This window comes from Eschrichtius robustus, chromosome 3, assembly GCF_028021215.1.
Source record: "Eschrichtius robustus isolate mEscRob2 chromosome 3, mEscRob2.pri, whole genome shotgun sequence".
Classification (NCBI taxonomy): domain Eukaryota; kingdom Metazoa; phylum Chordata; class Mammalia; order Artiodactyla; family Eschrichtiidae; genus Eschrichtius; species Eschrichtius robustus.
The window spans coordinates 138,990,212-139,008,983 of record NC_090826.1 but is presented as its reverse complement, the minus strand read 5'-3'; the positions used below and the strand labels follow the sequence as shown (position 1 = coordinate 139,008,983).

The window sequence follows — 18,772 nt, the reverse complement described above, 5'->3', positions numbered from 1 at the left end:
AAATTTCACTCTTCTACTTGAGTAAGCCTGACAGTTGTCAGAGTCACAGGATGAGATCTCAAGATACACCCTTAAATTGCTCCCTCAAGTCAGTGGACATGTCCTCAGATTTCAGAAAAGGTAAAAATTTCACACTTACTCATAACTTTTAATAAAAGAAAGGAGAAAACGTTGTCATGGGTATATGTGCAAATACTACTTTGGTTTTTAAAATAAGAAACCTGGCTGTATTTAAGATCCAGAAAATTTGTTTTATAAATAAGGTCTACAGTTAACTGACTTCTAGGATGACTTAATAACTCTGCTAAAATGCAACTGAATCCATAAAATATTATGTTGTATCAATCTAATCTAATGAAATACATTAAAAATATTATTTGTTGCTACTACTTTCAGTGTAAATAGGAGATATTTTTTTAAACGAATTACTTTTCATCCATGCGGCTTCTCATTTTCTTCAGTTTCTGCATAATGCTGCTAGTTTCACTGCTGGAGATTGAAATGGGGGAAGGACTGCGGGTCTCCAAGTCAGTTGGAGCAGGACTGGTTGCCTTATTATCCTTTGTATCATCATCACTATGAGAGTCCTGCAAACAATAGGGGGTAGTAAAGTATTATAATTATACTGGAATTTAAGATCTCAAACTGACTTAAACTGTCATTTCAAAACTAATTTATCTTCAAAACAGTATTTGTAAAATAGCTGAAATTAAAGGACAAAATTATATCACACAAGTAAAATGTATATACATGTACTTACATAGTCCCTAGATTTGTTGCTTAGGAGCAACAAAACCTGAATAGCAGTGAGCAAGCTTAGCACCAGATCTTGATTTCTAAATAACTATCCTCCTTGGAGAAACAGCTGATTCCAAGGCTGAGGCAGGGAAAGTAAAAGATGACCCTGAAACATCTTGTTCCAGAAAACATGAAAGTGCTCAAAGACTGATGGGTACATGTCAAAAGGACACAGAAACCTGCTCGAAGAGGCTCCTAATGGCCCAATTTGAGAAAAAGTGAGCATCAAAACAAATAATGATAGTAACAGATTATAATGCTGAGTAAAACACAAATCCGTGAGTCCATACTGATATAAATAAAAGAATAAAGTTAACTTTGACGAAGAACAGGAATGCATGTAGCCTCAAAATACCTTCATGCAATGCACTTACTAATTACAAAGAGAAAGAGAGTAACTATACAGTGAAGTATGGTAGATGCCACCTTAATCAAGTGTTCGAGTTAACATCATCAGTAATGAGATAAATCAAAATCAGGTGCCACCTGATTGAATGCAGAGAACAACACAGCATCACTTCCGTGATATTCCTCCCAAAGATGCACAACCTGAATCTAATTATGAGGAAAGATCAGACAAACCCAACTTGAGGACCATTCTACAAAATATCTGGCATGTAATCTTCCAAAGTGTGAAGGTCATGAGAGTCAAGGAACTTTTCCAGACTGAAAGAGATTAAAGAGATATGAAAACTAACGTGTCAACATTAACTTGTTGGCAACGTAACTCTCGACTGAGAAAATCAAAGCTCTTTGTACTGTGTTTGAAATTTTCTATAAATCTGAGACTGTTTCAAAATTTAAAGTATATTTTAAAAATCAAAGCAGTGAATACTAAGAGATTTATTTAACTGTATTGCTATATAGGCTGAGTTTTCCAACACTATATTGACACTTTACAGTATTTCAGAATAGGTCCAAATTTTGTTTTTGTCTGAATATCTCCTTTGAACCTTGTATCATTATATTAGGCATTAGACAGCTGACAAAAGTATTATGTAAAGAGCAAAAATAATTAATTCCTCCCATGAATTCTGAGGAATATATTTGGATTGAATATATTCCCATTAATTCTGAGGAATATATATTGATATTGATATTTGGATTGATAAGCAAAAACAAGGCTCTCTGTCCCAACTGAATTTATAAATGGAAAACATTTTTAAACTAATATATGACCTACATGTCCCTTTCAAAACTTGAATATCCCATGAGAGGAAAAAAAAGACTCTCACTTTACATAAAGGCACATACATAGAACTTTATCCTGGTGCATTAATGTATCATAGTGCTAGAATGAACACATCCACCATATTAGACGATGAGGTAGAGTTAGGTATTAGCAAGCAACATGAGGCAGAAAACAAATTAATAATAATTTCATGTAATTTACCAATTTATTCTCCCCTGCAGACTTCAACTTCTCCTGCAGTTTTATGGTAGTCTGTCGGATCCTTTCTATCTCCTCCTGCTGTTTAAGAATCAGTTGTCTTTCCTTCCGAGCTGCCTTATTGGCTTCCTGAAGACGTTTAATTTCTGCCTAAAGTTTAAAGAGTTAGGCGAGGGATTGAAATTTGGAGGAGACAAGTCCAAAATAATATTTTAAAAAGAAAATCCAATCATCACATATATCAAAAATAAATACATACAGCATTTCAAGATAAAAATAATAATACTGAAACATTTTTAAGCAGTGGAGGAGGAAAAAAGGTCACATCACTCTAAAATAATTTAACATGATTCCTTAATTCAAATAATTATAATTACAACAGACTGATAACTTCATATCCCTTTTTAAAACTTAACATACCCTTCATATTTTTCCATAGTGCCATTTAGTCTTTACACTTATTTGTTTAATAACTGCATATCAAGTAAACTAATTAATGTAACCATTATTCTATTGCTAAACTCCATTCCAAATAATGCTTTAATGCCTATAAATTGTTTCATACTATGGATTAGTTCTTTAGGAGAGATTCCAAAAAGTAGGACAAACAAGTCAAAGAGAATGAATGATTTTATGGCCCTTAGAACAGTTTCTAAAATTGCTTTCAGAAAAGAATTTTCTCCACATAAAATGCCACCAGAAACATTTAAGACTACATTGCACCAAACTCTCTCCACACAGGATATTATTGTTTTCTTTTGCTAATAGTGGGCAAAAAATGATACACTTCACTGTTAATAATAAAATTTAACAGACTGTCCATTTTTTTCATAAATTTGTTGTAATCTGTTTTCTTGTCAATAAAGCATAATAAAGATATTAATAACTTGTTACAATTTATTTAAATCATGTTTGATTTTTTAAACTATCTGAAAATGCAGAAAAGTGCACAATAAACATCTAATTCCAAAATCCCAAATTAACAATTGTTAATACTCTGTCATATTTTCTCTTAGTCTTTAATTTCATAAAGAAATAAAAGATTACAGATAACACCAGTCTACAATTCCCTGCCCCAACTCCCTAGAGGTAACCACTATCATGGTATATTTCCTTCCATGGTATACATCCTTTTAAAATTCTTCTACAAATATTTGTACTTACCTGCAAAAAAATATATACTGTTTGGTTTGTACGTTTTAAAATATTTTATAAGTAATATCATACATATATATTTTCAATCTTGCTTTATTTACTAAACATTGCTTTTATATGTCTCCATGTTGATTTGCCCCTAAATGCTGCATAAATTTACACTGGAGGTATACAGATTTCATGTATCTATTACCTCTATGATTAGATAAGGTTGTTGTCTACTATTACAAACAATACTATAATCAACAGCCTTATACTTTTTGTCTCCTTGGGCACGTGTATGAATTTCTCTCAAGCACCAGTTCTCGAAGTATGGTCCAAGGACCCTTGAAGCTTCCTAAGATCCCTTCTGGAGACTCTCAGGATCAAACTATCTTCATAATACTAAGACATTATTTGCCTTTTCACTCTCATTCTCTCATGAGTGTACAATGGCATTTATTCACATTTTGAAGAAAATAACTATATTTTCCAAAACAAACAAAATTAGTGAAAATAGTATGTAGATGTTTGCACATCTCTTTACTGTCTGGCTTGGTTTTTTTTTTTTGGTTTGGGTTTTTTTTTTTTTTAATTGAAGCATAGTTGATTTATAATACTGTGTTAGTCTCAGATGTACAGCAAAGTGATTCAGTTATACACTAATTTTTTTTCAGATTATTTTCCATTACAGGTTATTACAAGATATTGAATATAGTTCCCTATGCTATACAGTAAATCCTTGTTGCTTATCAATTTTATGTATAGTAGCTTGTATCTGTCAATCCCATAGTACTAATTTATCCCTCCCCATCTCCGTGGCTTGATTTTTTTTTAAACACCATGCATTGCTCATTTGGAAAATGTTTAGTTCACTCAGTTATGCAGATCTTCCAAATGTTCACATATTTCATTATACAATCCCCCCAAATCACATTTATTAATATCACTGTGATCTCGAAAAAAATTCTTTAGTATTAGGTGGTAGACAGAAATTTTTCAAAATTCTGACATTTGCTTGAAAGTTTGAACCTTATCATTGGCAACAAACACTGTCAATTGCCTTCTTTGAAGTGAAAAGCACACTTCGTTCATTTTTGAGAAAATGACTGTCAAATACCCTAAGCTGAACAAACATAGTTTGTCTCTGAATAACTCTTTCAAGTAAAAATGGTATTCCATGAAAAAAACCTGGCTAGCTCAGCTTGCAATTCAAACTACACAAATGCCTTCCCATGAGTTAATCACCGTCCTCTGGTATCTAGGAAAAGTGCTTAATTGTGGGCTTCCCATTCCTGTCACGGAGAATATGAAAACAAGTACTCAGAGGTCAACACAATAAAATTATTAATTTTTACTACTTAATCAGGACATTCTTTAGTAGAACTAGATTTTTTTTGCTGCAAGTATGTGGCAGTGGAAGATATAATGACTACTAGTAGTTTGGTGCCCCTGCCCTGATCTGTGCTAAGGCACCAGCAGTTTTACCACCATTGTTTTTGCACCATTTAGTACAAATGTCAACACATAAAAAGGGCAAATTCACATCTCACTATCCTTATGAAAATAGTTTTGATCTCCCTGACCCATGAAAGGGTCTCAGGGATCCCCAGAGCTCTACAGAACACCTTTTGAAAACTGCTACTAGCTTAGGCCTGAGCTTCTAAACCAATTAATGTATAATTTCACCCAATCCAAGCCTAGAAGAAAGAAAAGATTTTTTTCAAGGGGTTCTAAGGGGAAAGTGTTTGCATCTCTCTTAAGAATAAGCCATAAGGTTGTACAAGTAAACTGTTCACTTTAAAATGGTTAATGGTGGGATTTCCCTGGTGGTTCAGTGGGTATGACTCCATGCTCCCAATGCAGGGGGCCCAGATTCAATCCCTGGTCAGGGAACTAGATCCCACATGCATGCTACAACTAAGAGCCTGCATGCCGCAACTAAGAAGCCCACATGCTGCAACTAAGACCCAGCACAGCTTAAATAAATAAATACTTTTAAAATAAATAAATAAATAAAATGGTTAATGGTATATTCATTTTAAAATGGTTATTTTATGTTATGTGAATTTCACCTCAAAAAAAAAAAAAGAGAGAATAAGGAAAATATGTTCCTGTTGGATATGGCTGTGCAAAGATATGTGGCCAAATTCCTCATAGCCATCTCACTACATGTCAAAATAATCCCTACTGACACAACTGCAGTAAGAATCTCAGTACACATATCCTCACACTCTGGTGCTTTTATTCCTAGAGGGCAACTTTCTAGGGGTAGCTGTGAGACAGGCCTGCGACCTGGGAACCTTTGCTGCAATGCTGCAAAGCTTGCACCTGGACACACCTCTCCTTAAGCTATAAATACAAAGAAACTATATGGGACTAAAAATAACTGCGTGCATGCTAGGGCAAATTCTGGACCCAAAAGATACAAAGAGACCAAAAAAACCAACTGCCACTTTTGAAGAGCCTGGAGCAAAAACAGGGTACTGAGCATGCCCCCTGCACACAACACCACCTAAGGAGTGGGCAAACCTCCTAAGCCACCCCTCCAGCCCGACCCCTGGACACACCCCTACCCTCACCCCACATAAGGAACCAACTGGCCCGCCCCCAGAAAGCAAGCAAGCAAGCAAGCAAGCAAGGGAACCTATTGTTTGTTCTCACTCCCCCCTGCTACAGCAGGGGTCCCAATAAAGCCTTGCCTGAATTTCTTGTCTGGCCTCTGATCAATTTCTATTGATTAAGGAGGCCAAGAACCCTGGTCTGTAACAGCTAGTTGGATCAAGGAGTATTTTTTGCACATTTACTTAAAAAGCATTCTGGCCTACTATAAACATAGTATGCAGAAAAATTAGTCATTCAAACCCCCACCACTGGGATTGAACAGTTTGCCACATTTGTTTCAAATCTCTGTTTCAAAATTAAATCATTAGAGATAAAACTAAACTCTACCCCAATCTCTTTTTCCATTTTCCTCTCCATAAGTATATCATCCCTACATGTGCCGTGTACTTTTGATGCATGAGTGATTCCATGGAACATATATTACTAATTGGTGACTTTTAAAAATTTACAAGAATGGTATCATATTGTACATATTCTTTTGCATCTTGTTTTTCTGTAATAACTAATATTATGATTAAAAAAAAAAAAACTTTTGGCCTCACTGCATGGCATGAGGGATTCTTAGTTCCCCAACCAGGGATCAAACCTGTGCCCCCTGCAGTGGAAACGCAGAGTCTTAACCACTGGACTGCCAGGATAGTCCCAATATTATGATCTCTGATAAGACCTACTGCTGTCCTGTTCAATACAGTAGTCAATAGCTACATGTAGCTATTTAAATTGAGATTAATTTTAAGTGAAATTAAAATTTCAGTTTCTTGGTTGCACTAGCCACATTTTAAGTACTCAAAAGCTACATGTGGGGACTTGCCTAGTGGTCCAGTGGGTAAGACTCCGCGCTCCCAATGCACGGGGCCGAGTTCCATCCCTGGTCAGGGAACTAGATCCGCATGCATGCCGCCGCTAAGAGTTCGCATGCCACAACTAAAAAGATCCCGCGTGCCACAACTAAGACCCAGCGCAGCCAAAATAAACAAATAATTTTTTTAAAAAAAGCTACATGGAGCTAGTAGCTACTGTACTGGATAGCAGAGATACAGAACATTACCATTATTAAACAGTTCTTATATTTAATGCATTCTTTTTTCCTGCAGTGTTATATTTTCTTGCAGAAATATGCCCTGGTTCATCTATTCTCTTACTGAAGAAATAGTTTCCACTTTTCCCTATATACTGTAAAAGCTTCTCTAGGATATTTACCAACACATAGAAATGCTGAGTCATAAATTATGTGTCTTCAATTTACCTAGTTATAGTCAAACTGCTCTGAAAGTCATTACACCAGTTAACACTCCCACCAGCTACAGAGAACTGCAGTGAAAAAAACTGAAGACCTAAGACAGTTAAGTCTTAAGACTTAAGGCTTCAAACTCAGTCTTCACCTCAAAGTATCTGCCAATTCTCAGGCAGCATAGGCAAAAAGGCTAAGGAATTAAGCCAGAAACCTCTCAACAGCAGAGCAGAAATACCCAACAGTCTCTTGTGCTGGTAAAACACGTTAACCTGGTTTTCAACTGAAATCCCTGCAGGGTCACAACCGAGCGTCAATGCAAAGCAGAAGGAGACTGAGGCTTACCAAGTCTGCAGCCCAATGCCAACCCAGCTCAGCCCCTGAGTGGAATAAAGTGAACAGCTGACCACTCTAACTGCATAGAAGAGGAAAGGATAAATCCTCTCTAGGGGAAGATAACATCATCTGGAGCCTCTGCAGTTATTTATACACAGTGTCCAGCATTCAATAAAAAAAAGCACTAGGCATCTTAAGAAAAAGGGTCATATGATAATAAAAAATAAAAACAGACAATAGCAGCGGACACAAAGATGTCCAAATGATAGAGTTAGCAGATAAGGAAGTTAAAATAACTATGAATAATGTGTTCAAAAAATAACAGAAAAAGGTCAAAAAAACAGATGAAAAGGTAGAGAATTTCAACAAGAATTAAAATCTATAAAAAAGAACAAAACAGATTTTATAGAACTAAAAAAGAAATCAAATTAAGAACTCATTGGATAGATTTAACAGTACACATCACGGTGCAGAAGCTATAACTAACGAATTCAAAGACAGGTCAATAAAAACTTTCCAAACAGAAGCACAGCGGTTTTTTGTTGTAGTTGATGATATTGTTGTCATGGTTGTTTTACTGTTTTAAAGAATGACATTAAAACAGAACAGAGCAGAACAGAGACGTGGTAAATTGTCCAAAGGTCTAACGTTTGTCTACTTGGAGCCTCTGAAGGAAAGGAGTGAGAGAAAAGGACAAAAGCAACACCTGAAGAGACAATTTTCAAAAACTGATGAAATACTACTAACAACAGATTCAACAAGCTCTGCAAACTCTAAATAGTATCAGTGCAAAAGAAACCACACCTAGGCAAATCATAGTAAATCTACTGAAAAATCAAAGACTAATTTTTGTTTATTTATTTTTTATTTTTATTTTTTGGCCACGCCACACAGCTTGTGGGATCTTAGCTCCCCAACCAGCCAGGCCCTGGCACTGAAAGCACTGAGTCCTAACCACTGGAATGCCAGGGAGTTCCTCTTAGGGCAAAGTTTTAAAAAAACTATTAATATTCCAATATATAACTCAAATGATTAAGTTCACAGATCATCCAACACAGTAGCTAGTACCTGAAAACAGGTCAATAAAAGAAAAGAAAACTAGAATCTATTAAATACTTACCAGGCAATGTGAAACAGATTTTACATATGTTACCTCATTTAATCCTCACAACCATCATATGAAATAAAATCTCACTCCAACAGATAAGGAAACTAAGTCTCAGAGAGTTACTTAAACTTGACCATGAATACGCATTTGCAACTGACGAAGCTGGAATTCAAATAATAACAGCTAACATTTATTGAGCACTTACCTTTGTGCCAAGGTTTGTTCTAAGTTATTATATGTATTAACTCATTTATTCCTCTTAACAACCCTACAAAGTATGTTATCATTATTATGCTCGGTTTATAAATAAGGAAACTGAGGAACAGAGAAGTTAAGTAACTTTCCAAGATTATAAGACTAATAACTGGAAGGTTTGGGATTTTAATCAAGGCAATCTGACTCTAGAGCCTGAATTCGTAACCACTACACCATGCTGCCTCTCCAGGATACAAATGCCAGGTCTTTCTGAGTCCATTAAGCCAAAATATTTGTCAATTTGTAATTCATATGTCTTGAAAATCTATTTGGGGAAACAGTGACTAAATAATTGATCCAATTAGACTCACAAACATCTTAATTTAAAAAATATGCATATCAAAGCACAATTTTATTTTACATAGTAAATGAAGGCGGAAGGTCTTACTCTATATTGTATTCAGTTAGCAGTGAAACACAACCCTAATTTAGGAGAAAAACAATAGGCCACTAAGCAACTCCTGTAATTATAGTAGTATGCATCAACAGTGGTAAATATCAACTAAATCTCCTTTAACGTGATAATAAGAAAAAGAGATTAGGCAAAATAGATTCCACAATCTAACTTGTCGCCTTACGTTCTCTTAAAGGAGTGTTTTTCCTAACATACCTTTTCTTGCTGCAACCTTAAGAGCAAACCACGTTGTTTCTTTCGGAGTGGGGGCATTTTATCATCTTCTCCTTTATCTCGTAGATGTCTGCAATTATTCCCATTGAGACAAAGATTAGATTAAATTTCTATTCTAATGTCAAGAATTCTCAACCACTAACAAATCTCTAACCCATTTAACATTTTCAAATGTGGAAAACAGTTGTTGCATGCAGCAACTCCTAACCCAACAAATATTTTATTGGATATATGATATATGCAAACCCTAGACTATGTCCTTTAAAGATAAAATAGCTTTGAGAAATTTATAACATAGTAAAGGAATTAAGTATAAAATAACAATATAAGAGTCAGTTAAGTGATGAAAGAGAAATGCAAAGAAAATGTTATATGTTTAGGATGTCTTGAAAGCAACATGATTCAAGGATGACTGCTGTATTTCTAGCTTGAGAAACTGGGTTGATCAAATTAAATTAGATGAGGAAACAAAAACATCTTTAAAAACAAGGCATTTCCTTTTCATGAAAGGAGAAATCGAACAGTCAAAACTATGTTCACTGAAAGAACTTACTTTTTCTGATGCTCTAGCCAGGCTAATTCAGCTTTAGTTTTCTCCTTCAAGGCCTTTTCACGGAGACGCAGGAGTGAAGACTGGTGAGCTGCTCTCATTTCCTCTTCTTTCATATACTGTCTAACCATCTCCATAGTAAATTTAGAAAAGCTGTCTTGTCCTCCTGAGAATGGCATGCTCAGCTCCTGAGTTAGAGAGTTTATGTCGTGTTTATCACCATCTAAACCTTTTGGAATTTAATTAACTTCATTAAAAGAGGTATGCACTTGGGCTTCCCCGGTGGCGCAGTGGTTAAGAATCCGCGTGCCAATGCAGGGGACACGGGTTCGAGCCCTGGCCCAGGAAGATCCCACATGCCGCGTAGCAACTGGGCCCGTGAGCCACAACTACTGAGCCTGTGCTCTAGAGCCCACGAGCCATAACTACTGAGCCTGCGCACCACAACTACTGGATCCCGCACGCCTACTGCCCGTGCTCCACAACAAGAGAAGCCACCAAAACAACAAAGAGTAGCCCCCGCCTGCCGCAACTAGAGAAAGCCCGCGCACAGCAACGAAGGCCCAATGCAGCCAAAAATAAATAAATAAAATAAATAAGTTTAAAAAAAAAAGAGGTATGCACTTATAAAAATAAATTATGTATATAAAAAGGCTGCCAACCACGTAAGAGAACATTCTTCAAAAAAAAAAGGCAAGTGAAAGCCAGTAACATTCATCTGCTAATTTATTCACCCAATAAAATTTTAACAACTACTGTAAGCCAGGTACTGTCCCAGGGGTGTAAAGCTGGGTAAGAATTTGCCCCTGTTATTCAAAAGGCTTACAATTTAATAAGAAGAAAGATATAAATGAAAAATTTTTAACGGAATACAGTGTTGTAAGGGTGAAGTAAGTGAAAAAGCTAAAGACATAACTTTGGCTCAGATCCTCAAAAGCCTTATATATCATTCCAAGGAATAAGTTTGTAAGCTACTTTATAAGGAAAGCAAAGCCAGATTCTATACCAAAAATATAACATAAAATTGATATCTCAGGAAAATCATTCTGGTAGCTGACAATTGAGTTCAAGTACAAAATAATTCCTCATACCTTTGAGAGAACACATCCACAACTATTTATGAAGTATCTCCACAGGTAAACTGAAACACACCTTGGCAGAGGACAGTGTAGTCTTTTCTGGGGAAGTTTCTTCATCAGAGTCATCATGATGGCCTCTTTTCTTTTCCATGTTAAATCTGCGATGACTCTCAGAAGGCAGTAAAGATCGAAATGATCTTTCTTCTATTTCATCTTCTGTCATGGATTCATCAAATTTCAGGGAATATTCTGTTGCAACAGAAGTTGAATCTATAATAAAAGCATATGGAGCAAGTAGATTTTATCATTATAACAGTTTTCAGTAGATATTCAATTAGTAGCTTCCAATTTTTTAGCAATTATGAATAATAATGCCACAAATATTAGTGTATAGATTTTTGTGTGGACATAAGTTTTCAGATCACTTGGGCAAATACCTAGGCATGTGATTGCTGGGTCATTATAAAATGCTGTGTATGGGGCTTCCCTGGTGGTGCAGTGGTTGAGAATCTGCCTGCTAATGCAGGGGACACGGGTTCGAGCTCTGGTCTGGGAAGATCCCACATGCCACGGAGCGGCTAGGCCCGTGAGCCACAACTACTGAGCCTGTGCGTCTAGAGCCTGTGCTCTGCGACAAGAGAGGCCACGATAGTGAGAGGCCCGTGCACTGCGATGAAGAGTGGCCCCCGCTTGCCGCAACTGGAGAAAGCCCTAGCACAGAAACGAAGACCCAACATAGCAACCAATCAATCAATAAAAATAAATAAATAAATCTTAAAAGCAGAAACCTACCACTAAAAAAAAAAAAAAATGCTGTGTAAATGTCTTCCAGCGGCGCTGTGCTATTTTGCATTCTCATCAGTGATGAATTCAAGTTCCTGTTGCTCAGCATCCTTGCCACCAATTTGTTGTTATTTTGGATTTTAGCTATTCCAATAGGCACGTTATAGTATCTCATTGAGATTTTAATTTTCACTTCCCTATAAATATATGATATTGAAGACCTTTCCCATGTCTATCTGCCATTTGTATATTTTCTTCAACGAAGTGTGTCTGTTCAGCTCTTTTGCGTATTTTTTGATTGGGTTGCTGATTTTCCTGATGAGTTTTAAGAGTCCTTTATACATTCTGGATATAAGTCTTTTACCAAACGTGATTTACAAATATTTTCTAACAGTCTGTGGCTTTTCATTCTCTTAATAACGTCTCTTACAGAGCAGAAGTTTTTAATTTTTAACAAAGTGTACCTTATCAATTTTTTTCCTTCATGGATTGTACTTTTGGTGTTGTACCTAAGAAATCATTGCCAAACCAAAGTGACCTAGATTTTCCCCTGTTTTCTTCTTCATACTAGTTTTTCAATGTTTTAATTTCTTTGGATTTTGGTTGCCCCATGAATTCTAGCCACCTTAGCTTTCTTGAAGGATAGGCATGTTCACAGCTGGATAGCTCTACTGTCCCATCCCACAGAATCCCAGAAGTCTGAAAGCTTTCCTATATTTCATCCTGTCTCTTGCCCTTTAGTCCAAACTGGCTGTGTCTCTGCTAGTATAACCCCATCTCTGTGCCTGGCTTCTGCTGAACATGCTGAGATGGCTGATTAAATCCATGGGTAATGTCTTTACGAAGTAACTGTCCGGTCACACCCTTGGTGTTCTCTCCAGAACTCACTTTCTCATTTTTTACAATATGGATAGGCTGAGAATGTGCCAAATCTTCAAATTCTGGTTCCTTTTTGCTTAATAATTCCTTCAGTTTATTTCTTCTCTCACATTTTACTATAAGCAGTAAGAAGAAACTAGGCTATGCCTTCAACATTTTACTTAGAAATCTCCTCAGCTGAATATCCAAGGTCATCACTTTTAACTTCCACTTTCCACAAAACACTAGAACAAGTTCAGTCAAGTTCTTTGCCACTTTATAACAAGGACTGCCTATCTTCCAGTTTCCAATAACATGTTCCTCATTTCCACCTTTAATGGACTTCATCGGAATCACCTTTAATGACCATTCCTACCAACAATCTCTGCAAGGCAGTGTAGGGTTTTTCTTGCATGAACCTCAAAACTCTTCTATCCTTTACTCGTCATCCAGTTCCAAAGCCACTGCTACACTTTTAGTATTTGTTATAGCATCACCCCAACTTCTAGGTACCAACATCTGTATTAATCAGCTAGGGCTGCCATAACTATAGACTACTATATCCCTATATTATATTCACTATAAAATTTACAGAAAAGATTTTTAAAGGATGAAAAAAATTTAAATATTTTCTTCTTACACTCCAAAGACTGTCTTGCCCATCCTGCTTTGAAGACTACGGTTCTAGACTATCAATCAAAAGCACTACTTAATGACCAGTTATTTAAAAAATAAATCTAGAATGGAGGCTATTAATTTACCAACTTAATGTCTTAAAGGTGCCATTTGTTGCCAGATTCTGTTTTCTTTGCTATATTATTTACTACCCATGATTCGACAGGAGTACGGCTTTAATTTATGATCCAGGAGAAGTAATGAATTTTAATCTATTTAATATATCTGATGTTATCATCATTTAGAAGAAATTGCACCTTATTATATTGTTTAAAATTTAAAGTTCTAATAATGTATTCTCCTTTTTATGATCGTGTTACACATCTACAATAGGATAAAAGTAATTTTTTTCAGTACTGAGTATATATTCCATTCACATGCATGGTCACCTAGATTTAGTCTTGCCTCCCCTCAGAATCATGACACACAACCATGTAAAATATTAGCAAGGTTACTACTGGCATGGTGTATGGCCTTCAAACAGTTTCACTTGAATACATTTAATATCAGACATAAAACCTTGTCTAATTATATTAATTAGTTCAGTCACAAATATCTCAAAGGGTTCTGGAAGCCTCCCCAAACGATAATTATACATACACGTGCAAAGAAAGTTACCTTTCTCATCGGGAAGAGATGGTACACTATCACTTCGTAGAGAATCATCCACAGCAGTCTGGACCTGTTCATCAATAGAACTCTCCATCTTTTCACCATGAAGTTTCTTCTCATTTTCCTTACAAGAGGGAACTGAAGGACTTTCTTGACGGCTGCTACCACTACTACTCCTGTTTAAGGGTATTATGGAAACAAACCAGAAAAAAAATAAAGGTAACAAAATAAGGATCATAACTTCAAAGTAAACTTATTTGGCCAAGGAAATGTGCCTTATGATCAAGATATGAAATGACGAAATATATAATATAAAACATAAAAATGCTACGTAGACATAAGTCTGAGAAGAAACTGCTTCAGGAAAGATGAGTAGAAGAAAGGAAGGTTTCACTTTTAAATAGTCATAATGAGGAACCACTATCCTCAGGCTATCACTCCCTTTTTTCCTTTCATTTTAAAATCAATCTACTGGGAAAAGAGGCTTCTATCTGCTGTTTCCACTTCCTTACTTTTCATCAACCTCATAATTTATCGCAGTCTGCTTCAATTCCCTACTATTCTACTGGAACGGTTCTTGTAAACTCCACCTAAACTCTAATTGTCAAATCCAATAGATAATTTCTTTTTCTACAACATCAGAGGTATGAACCTCTTATCTCCTTTTTTAAAAGTTCACTAAAGCAAATGTAGTAAAGTGTTAACACTAGGGTAACCTGGATGAAAGATATTTGGAAACTTTATATTATTCTTGCAAAGTTGTTGTTAAGCTTGAAATTATATCAAAATTAAATGATAAATAAAAGCGTTCTCCTTTCTTATATTCCTTGACTCTACTCCCACCTGCTTCTCTTCCTACCTCCCTAGCAAGTTTTCCTGTGTTTCTTTCACTTCCTTTTAATTTTTCTATATTTTCTTAAAATGATTGTGCGTCCTAGCGTTTTGGTTTTGGTTCCTTTCTCCTTTATGCTATATACTCTCCTTGGACAAACTTATGCACCTCTATAATTTCAACTGCTATCATTTGGAATGAGCCTCAAATCTGTATCACTAGCTCCACCCTTCCCCTGACTTTAAGCCTCAAGTTTCCAAATGCTTAGTGAATTTGTTTTCAAGTTCAGCGTTTTCCTTCCTCCCTCTTTGCTTTCCTTAATTTATCCATTCACTAAATATAAATATATAGCCAATCATAAGCCAAGTTTTGAGATCCTCTGAATAAGCTATTTCCTCTTGTGACATGCCCTTCCTTCCCTCTCTGCCTAATGAATTCAAGACTCAGTTGAAGTATCATTTCTGCAAATTGTTTGTGGACCCCTTCTCCACTCCCAAGGAAGGTCCGTCTCTGTGTTTATACTGTTTTTTTGTGCATATTTCTATGATAGTATTTATCAGAATATTATGCAATTATTTGCCTGGCTTAATAAATGTTTTCGAAAGGATAAATGGTATAATAAAGCTATAAGGTAAAAGACAGAATGCAGGAGACTGCGAGTGCTTTGGAGTCAGTAGGATATGGGGTTAATCTCAATTCTTCCACTTAGCAGTTACACACCAATCATTCACCCAAGAAACATGTAGTAGATTGCCTACTATGTGCTAGGCATTTTGTTAAGCTCTGGGGATACAAGAATGACACAGTCTTCATTAACCTACCAACAAGTGTGGGTAAAGATGTGGAAAATTTTTATATTCCTGGTGAAAATGTGAAATGGAGCAGCTGTTTTGGAAAACAGTTTGGCATATCTTCAAGATGTTAAACAGAGTTATTACTATTATGACCCAGCAATCCTTTTCCTAAGTATATACCCAAGAGAAACGAAAACACATGACCACACAAAAACTTGTACATGAATGTACACAGTGGCACAATTCATAAGAGCCAAAAAGTGGAAACAATTCTAATGTCCAACAACTGATGGATAATTGTGGGATATCCATGCAGTAGATTATCTGGCTATATAAAGGAATAAAGTACTGATACATGATAGACAAACCTTGAAAACATTATGGTAAGTTAAAGAAGCCAGTAGCAAAGAACCACACATTGTATGATGCTATTTATATGAAATGTCCAAAACAGATAACAATCCATATAGAATAGAAATAGAGAGTAGATTAGCTGTCACCAGAGGCTGGGAAAGGACATAAGAAGTGACTGTTAATGGGTACAGGGTTTCTTTTGGGGATGATGAAAATGAAGCCCTCAAAGTACTCCAAGTCTAGTCTACAAGTGATAAGTAAAGGAGTGAGAATATAGAAGGTGGTAAAGGCTGTAATAGTTATACGGAGTGCCGTGGGAGAACACAGAAGGGATCTCTAAAGCAGATGAGGGGTAACACTGATTCTTAAAGGGCAAGTAAAAGTAAACTAAATGAAATGGAGCGGGGAGGGTCCAGAAAGAAGGTATATCATATGTAATGGCACAGGAGACAAAGAGAGCACGGCTCTTTAGAGAAACGGAAGTAGTTAGAGCCAGTAGAATACGGTAAGAGGGGAAATGCCAAGTGACAGGGCTGGAGATGGACTAAAGGCTCAATAATAAAGGGACTTTCACACTATACTAAGTGGCTCCGAGGAAACACTGAAGGTTTCAAACAGGTAAATAACCAATTGGCGGCAAATTTTAGAAAAATCACTCTGGTTGCCACGTGGTTAATGTATGAAGTGGGGAAAGGTTACAGGACAGGGAAACTTATTAGGAGTCCACTGCAGTAACTCAGATGATGGCCTAAATTGTCAGTGAAGGTTAAATGAAAGTCATATAGTTCCAGACACAGAGTAAGTACTTAATAACTGTTGGTACTTACCCCACATTAATCTTCATGTTTTTTAGTCTCATGATTTTTTAAACTGAGGTTTTAGTATACTTTGACAATATAGGTATCCTACATCTAAGAATGCTGGAAAGAGGCCTCTAAAACCTTTTAATCCAAGGACAGAACCACAATTGAAAATTATAGATGTTAATACTTGTGCCAAGTACAAGGACAAAGTATTCAATCTTCTTTCATAATGATAAAAATTAGTACATACAGAAATGTCAAAAAATATGGATGTCAGCAAAGCAATGTGCTTTGGAGCCAGACAAACCATGGTTCAATTCCTTGGTGTGCCACTAGCTATGTGACGGTGGGTGAGTTTCTTAACATCTCCATGAGCCTCAGTTCCCTTATCTATAAAAAGAGGATAATATCTGTCTTGGAAGAATGTTGTGAAGATTAAATGCAGGAAGAATGACTTATACAGTACTTGTACAATGTAGACTGTCAAGGAATGGTAGCTATATTATTACATGGAACAACTATTTTGTAAATCAGCTAATTAAATGGGGGAAGCCAGAACAGAAAGGAAGACACTATTTCATTTAAAGAAACAAGATTAAGGAATCAAAAAAAAGCAATGTCTAAGCCATTTATCAGACTTTACTAAATCAAACTCTTTTTACCTTCTATCACGATTCTTGTATCTTGAAGACTCAGAATAACTATCATATGAAGGGGAAAACTTCTGATGCTTGGAGTCAAGGGTCCCTTCTTTACTCTGAGAGAGTGGACCAGATTGACTTTTCCTACAAAGAAAATAAAAACTGATTAAAACATTTAAAGTCTCAAACAAGAGAAAGATTTTTGAGTACTGTTTAATATTAACATGAGATAAAATCTTGAATGAATAGAAATTATGAAATAATTGTTACAAAGTATTTGAGAAAGAAAGGCATTTGCTCACAGAAAAGTGTACAACACATTAAAGAATATCTTCTATTTATTACGAGAAATAAACACAAATCACCCCAAGTACCAATGAATGTGAATAGAGACTTAAAATCTATGAATTAGAGACCGTCAAAATGTGATGTAAAAAAATACACATATGGGACTTCCCTGGTGGTGCAGTGGTTAGGAATCTGCCTGCCAGTGCAGGGGACACGGGAAGATCCGACATGCTGCGGAGCAGCTAAGCCCGTGCACCACAACTACTGAGCCTGCACTCTAGAGCCCCGACTCATAGCTACTGAGCCCAAGTGCTACAGCTACTGAAGCCCGCACTCCTAGAGCCCGTGCTCTGCAACAAGAGAAGCCACCGCAATGAGAAGCCTGCGCATCTCAACGAACAGTAGCCCCCACTCGCCGCAACTAGAGAAAAGCCAGCATGCAGCAACGAAGACCCAACGCAGCCAAAAATAAACAAATAAAATAAATTTATTAAAAAATATTACACATAAACATGATGACATCACCCAGCCCTGCCTAAAAAACTCTCCAATGACTTTACATTGCTCCTAGAATAAACTCCAAAATCCATAAGATCTGCAAAGTTCTATCATAATCTGATCCCTGCATCATCTCCTACCATTCTCCTCTTTGCCCTTTGCCCCCAGTCACTTTGGTCTTCCTTCATCTTCTCCTCCACCTTTGCATGTATTGACCTGCCTATTCCTTACCTCCTTTACATCACTGACTCCCTTTCATCCACTAGATCTCACCATAAGCTTTACTTCCTCAGGAAAACCTTCTCTGACCTCCTTGCTATTCAAACTCCTTTGTTGTATATCTCAAAGACATATGTTCCTTTCTTTCATAATGCTTAATTTGTAAGTGTTCATTCACTTAAAGGATATTTGATTAATGTCTCTCTTCCCCACCAGACTGTATGCCCATGACTGTATTTCCAGTACCCACAACAGTGCCTGGGGCATAATAGATACTCATG

General features: G+C 36.4%; 1 protein-coding gene across 5 annotated transcripts in view; it reads right to left on the bottom strand.

Annotated features, from left to right (window-relative positions):
• CEP350 (centrosomal protein 350) overlaps positions 1-18,772 on the bottom strand; it is a 136,986-nt gene that overhangs the window by 56,801 nt on the left and 61,413 nt on the right. For all 5 annotated transcript variants that reach the window (XM_068541344.1, XM_068541348.1, XM_068541346.1 and 2 more), the window contains exons 21-27: positions 17,508-17,630; positions 14,069-14,238; positions 11,208-11,404; positions 10,059-10,243; positions 9,488-9,575; positions 2,192-2,338; positions 430-587 (exon numbers count right to left, since the gene is read on the bottom strand). In XM_068541344.1, coding sequence (XP_068397445.1) covers positions 430-587; positions 2,192-2,338; positions 9,488-9,575; positions 10,059-10,243; positions 11,208-11,404; positions 14,069-14,238; positions 17,508-17,630 — 1,068 coding nt within the window. The remainder of the gene's footprint in view (positions 1-429; positions 588-2,191; positions 2,339-9,487; positions 9,576-10,058; positions 10,244-11,207; positions 11,405-14,068; positions 14,239-17,507; positions 17,631-18,772) is intronic.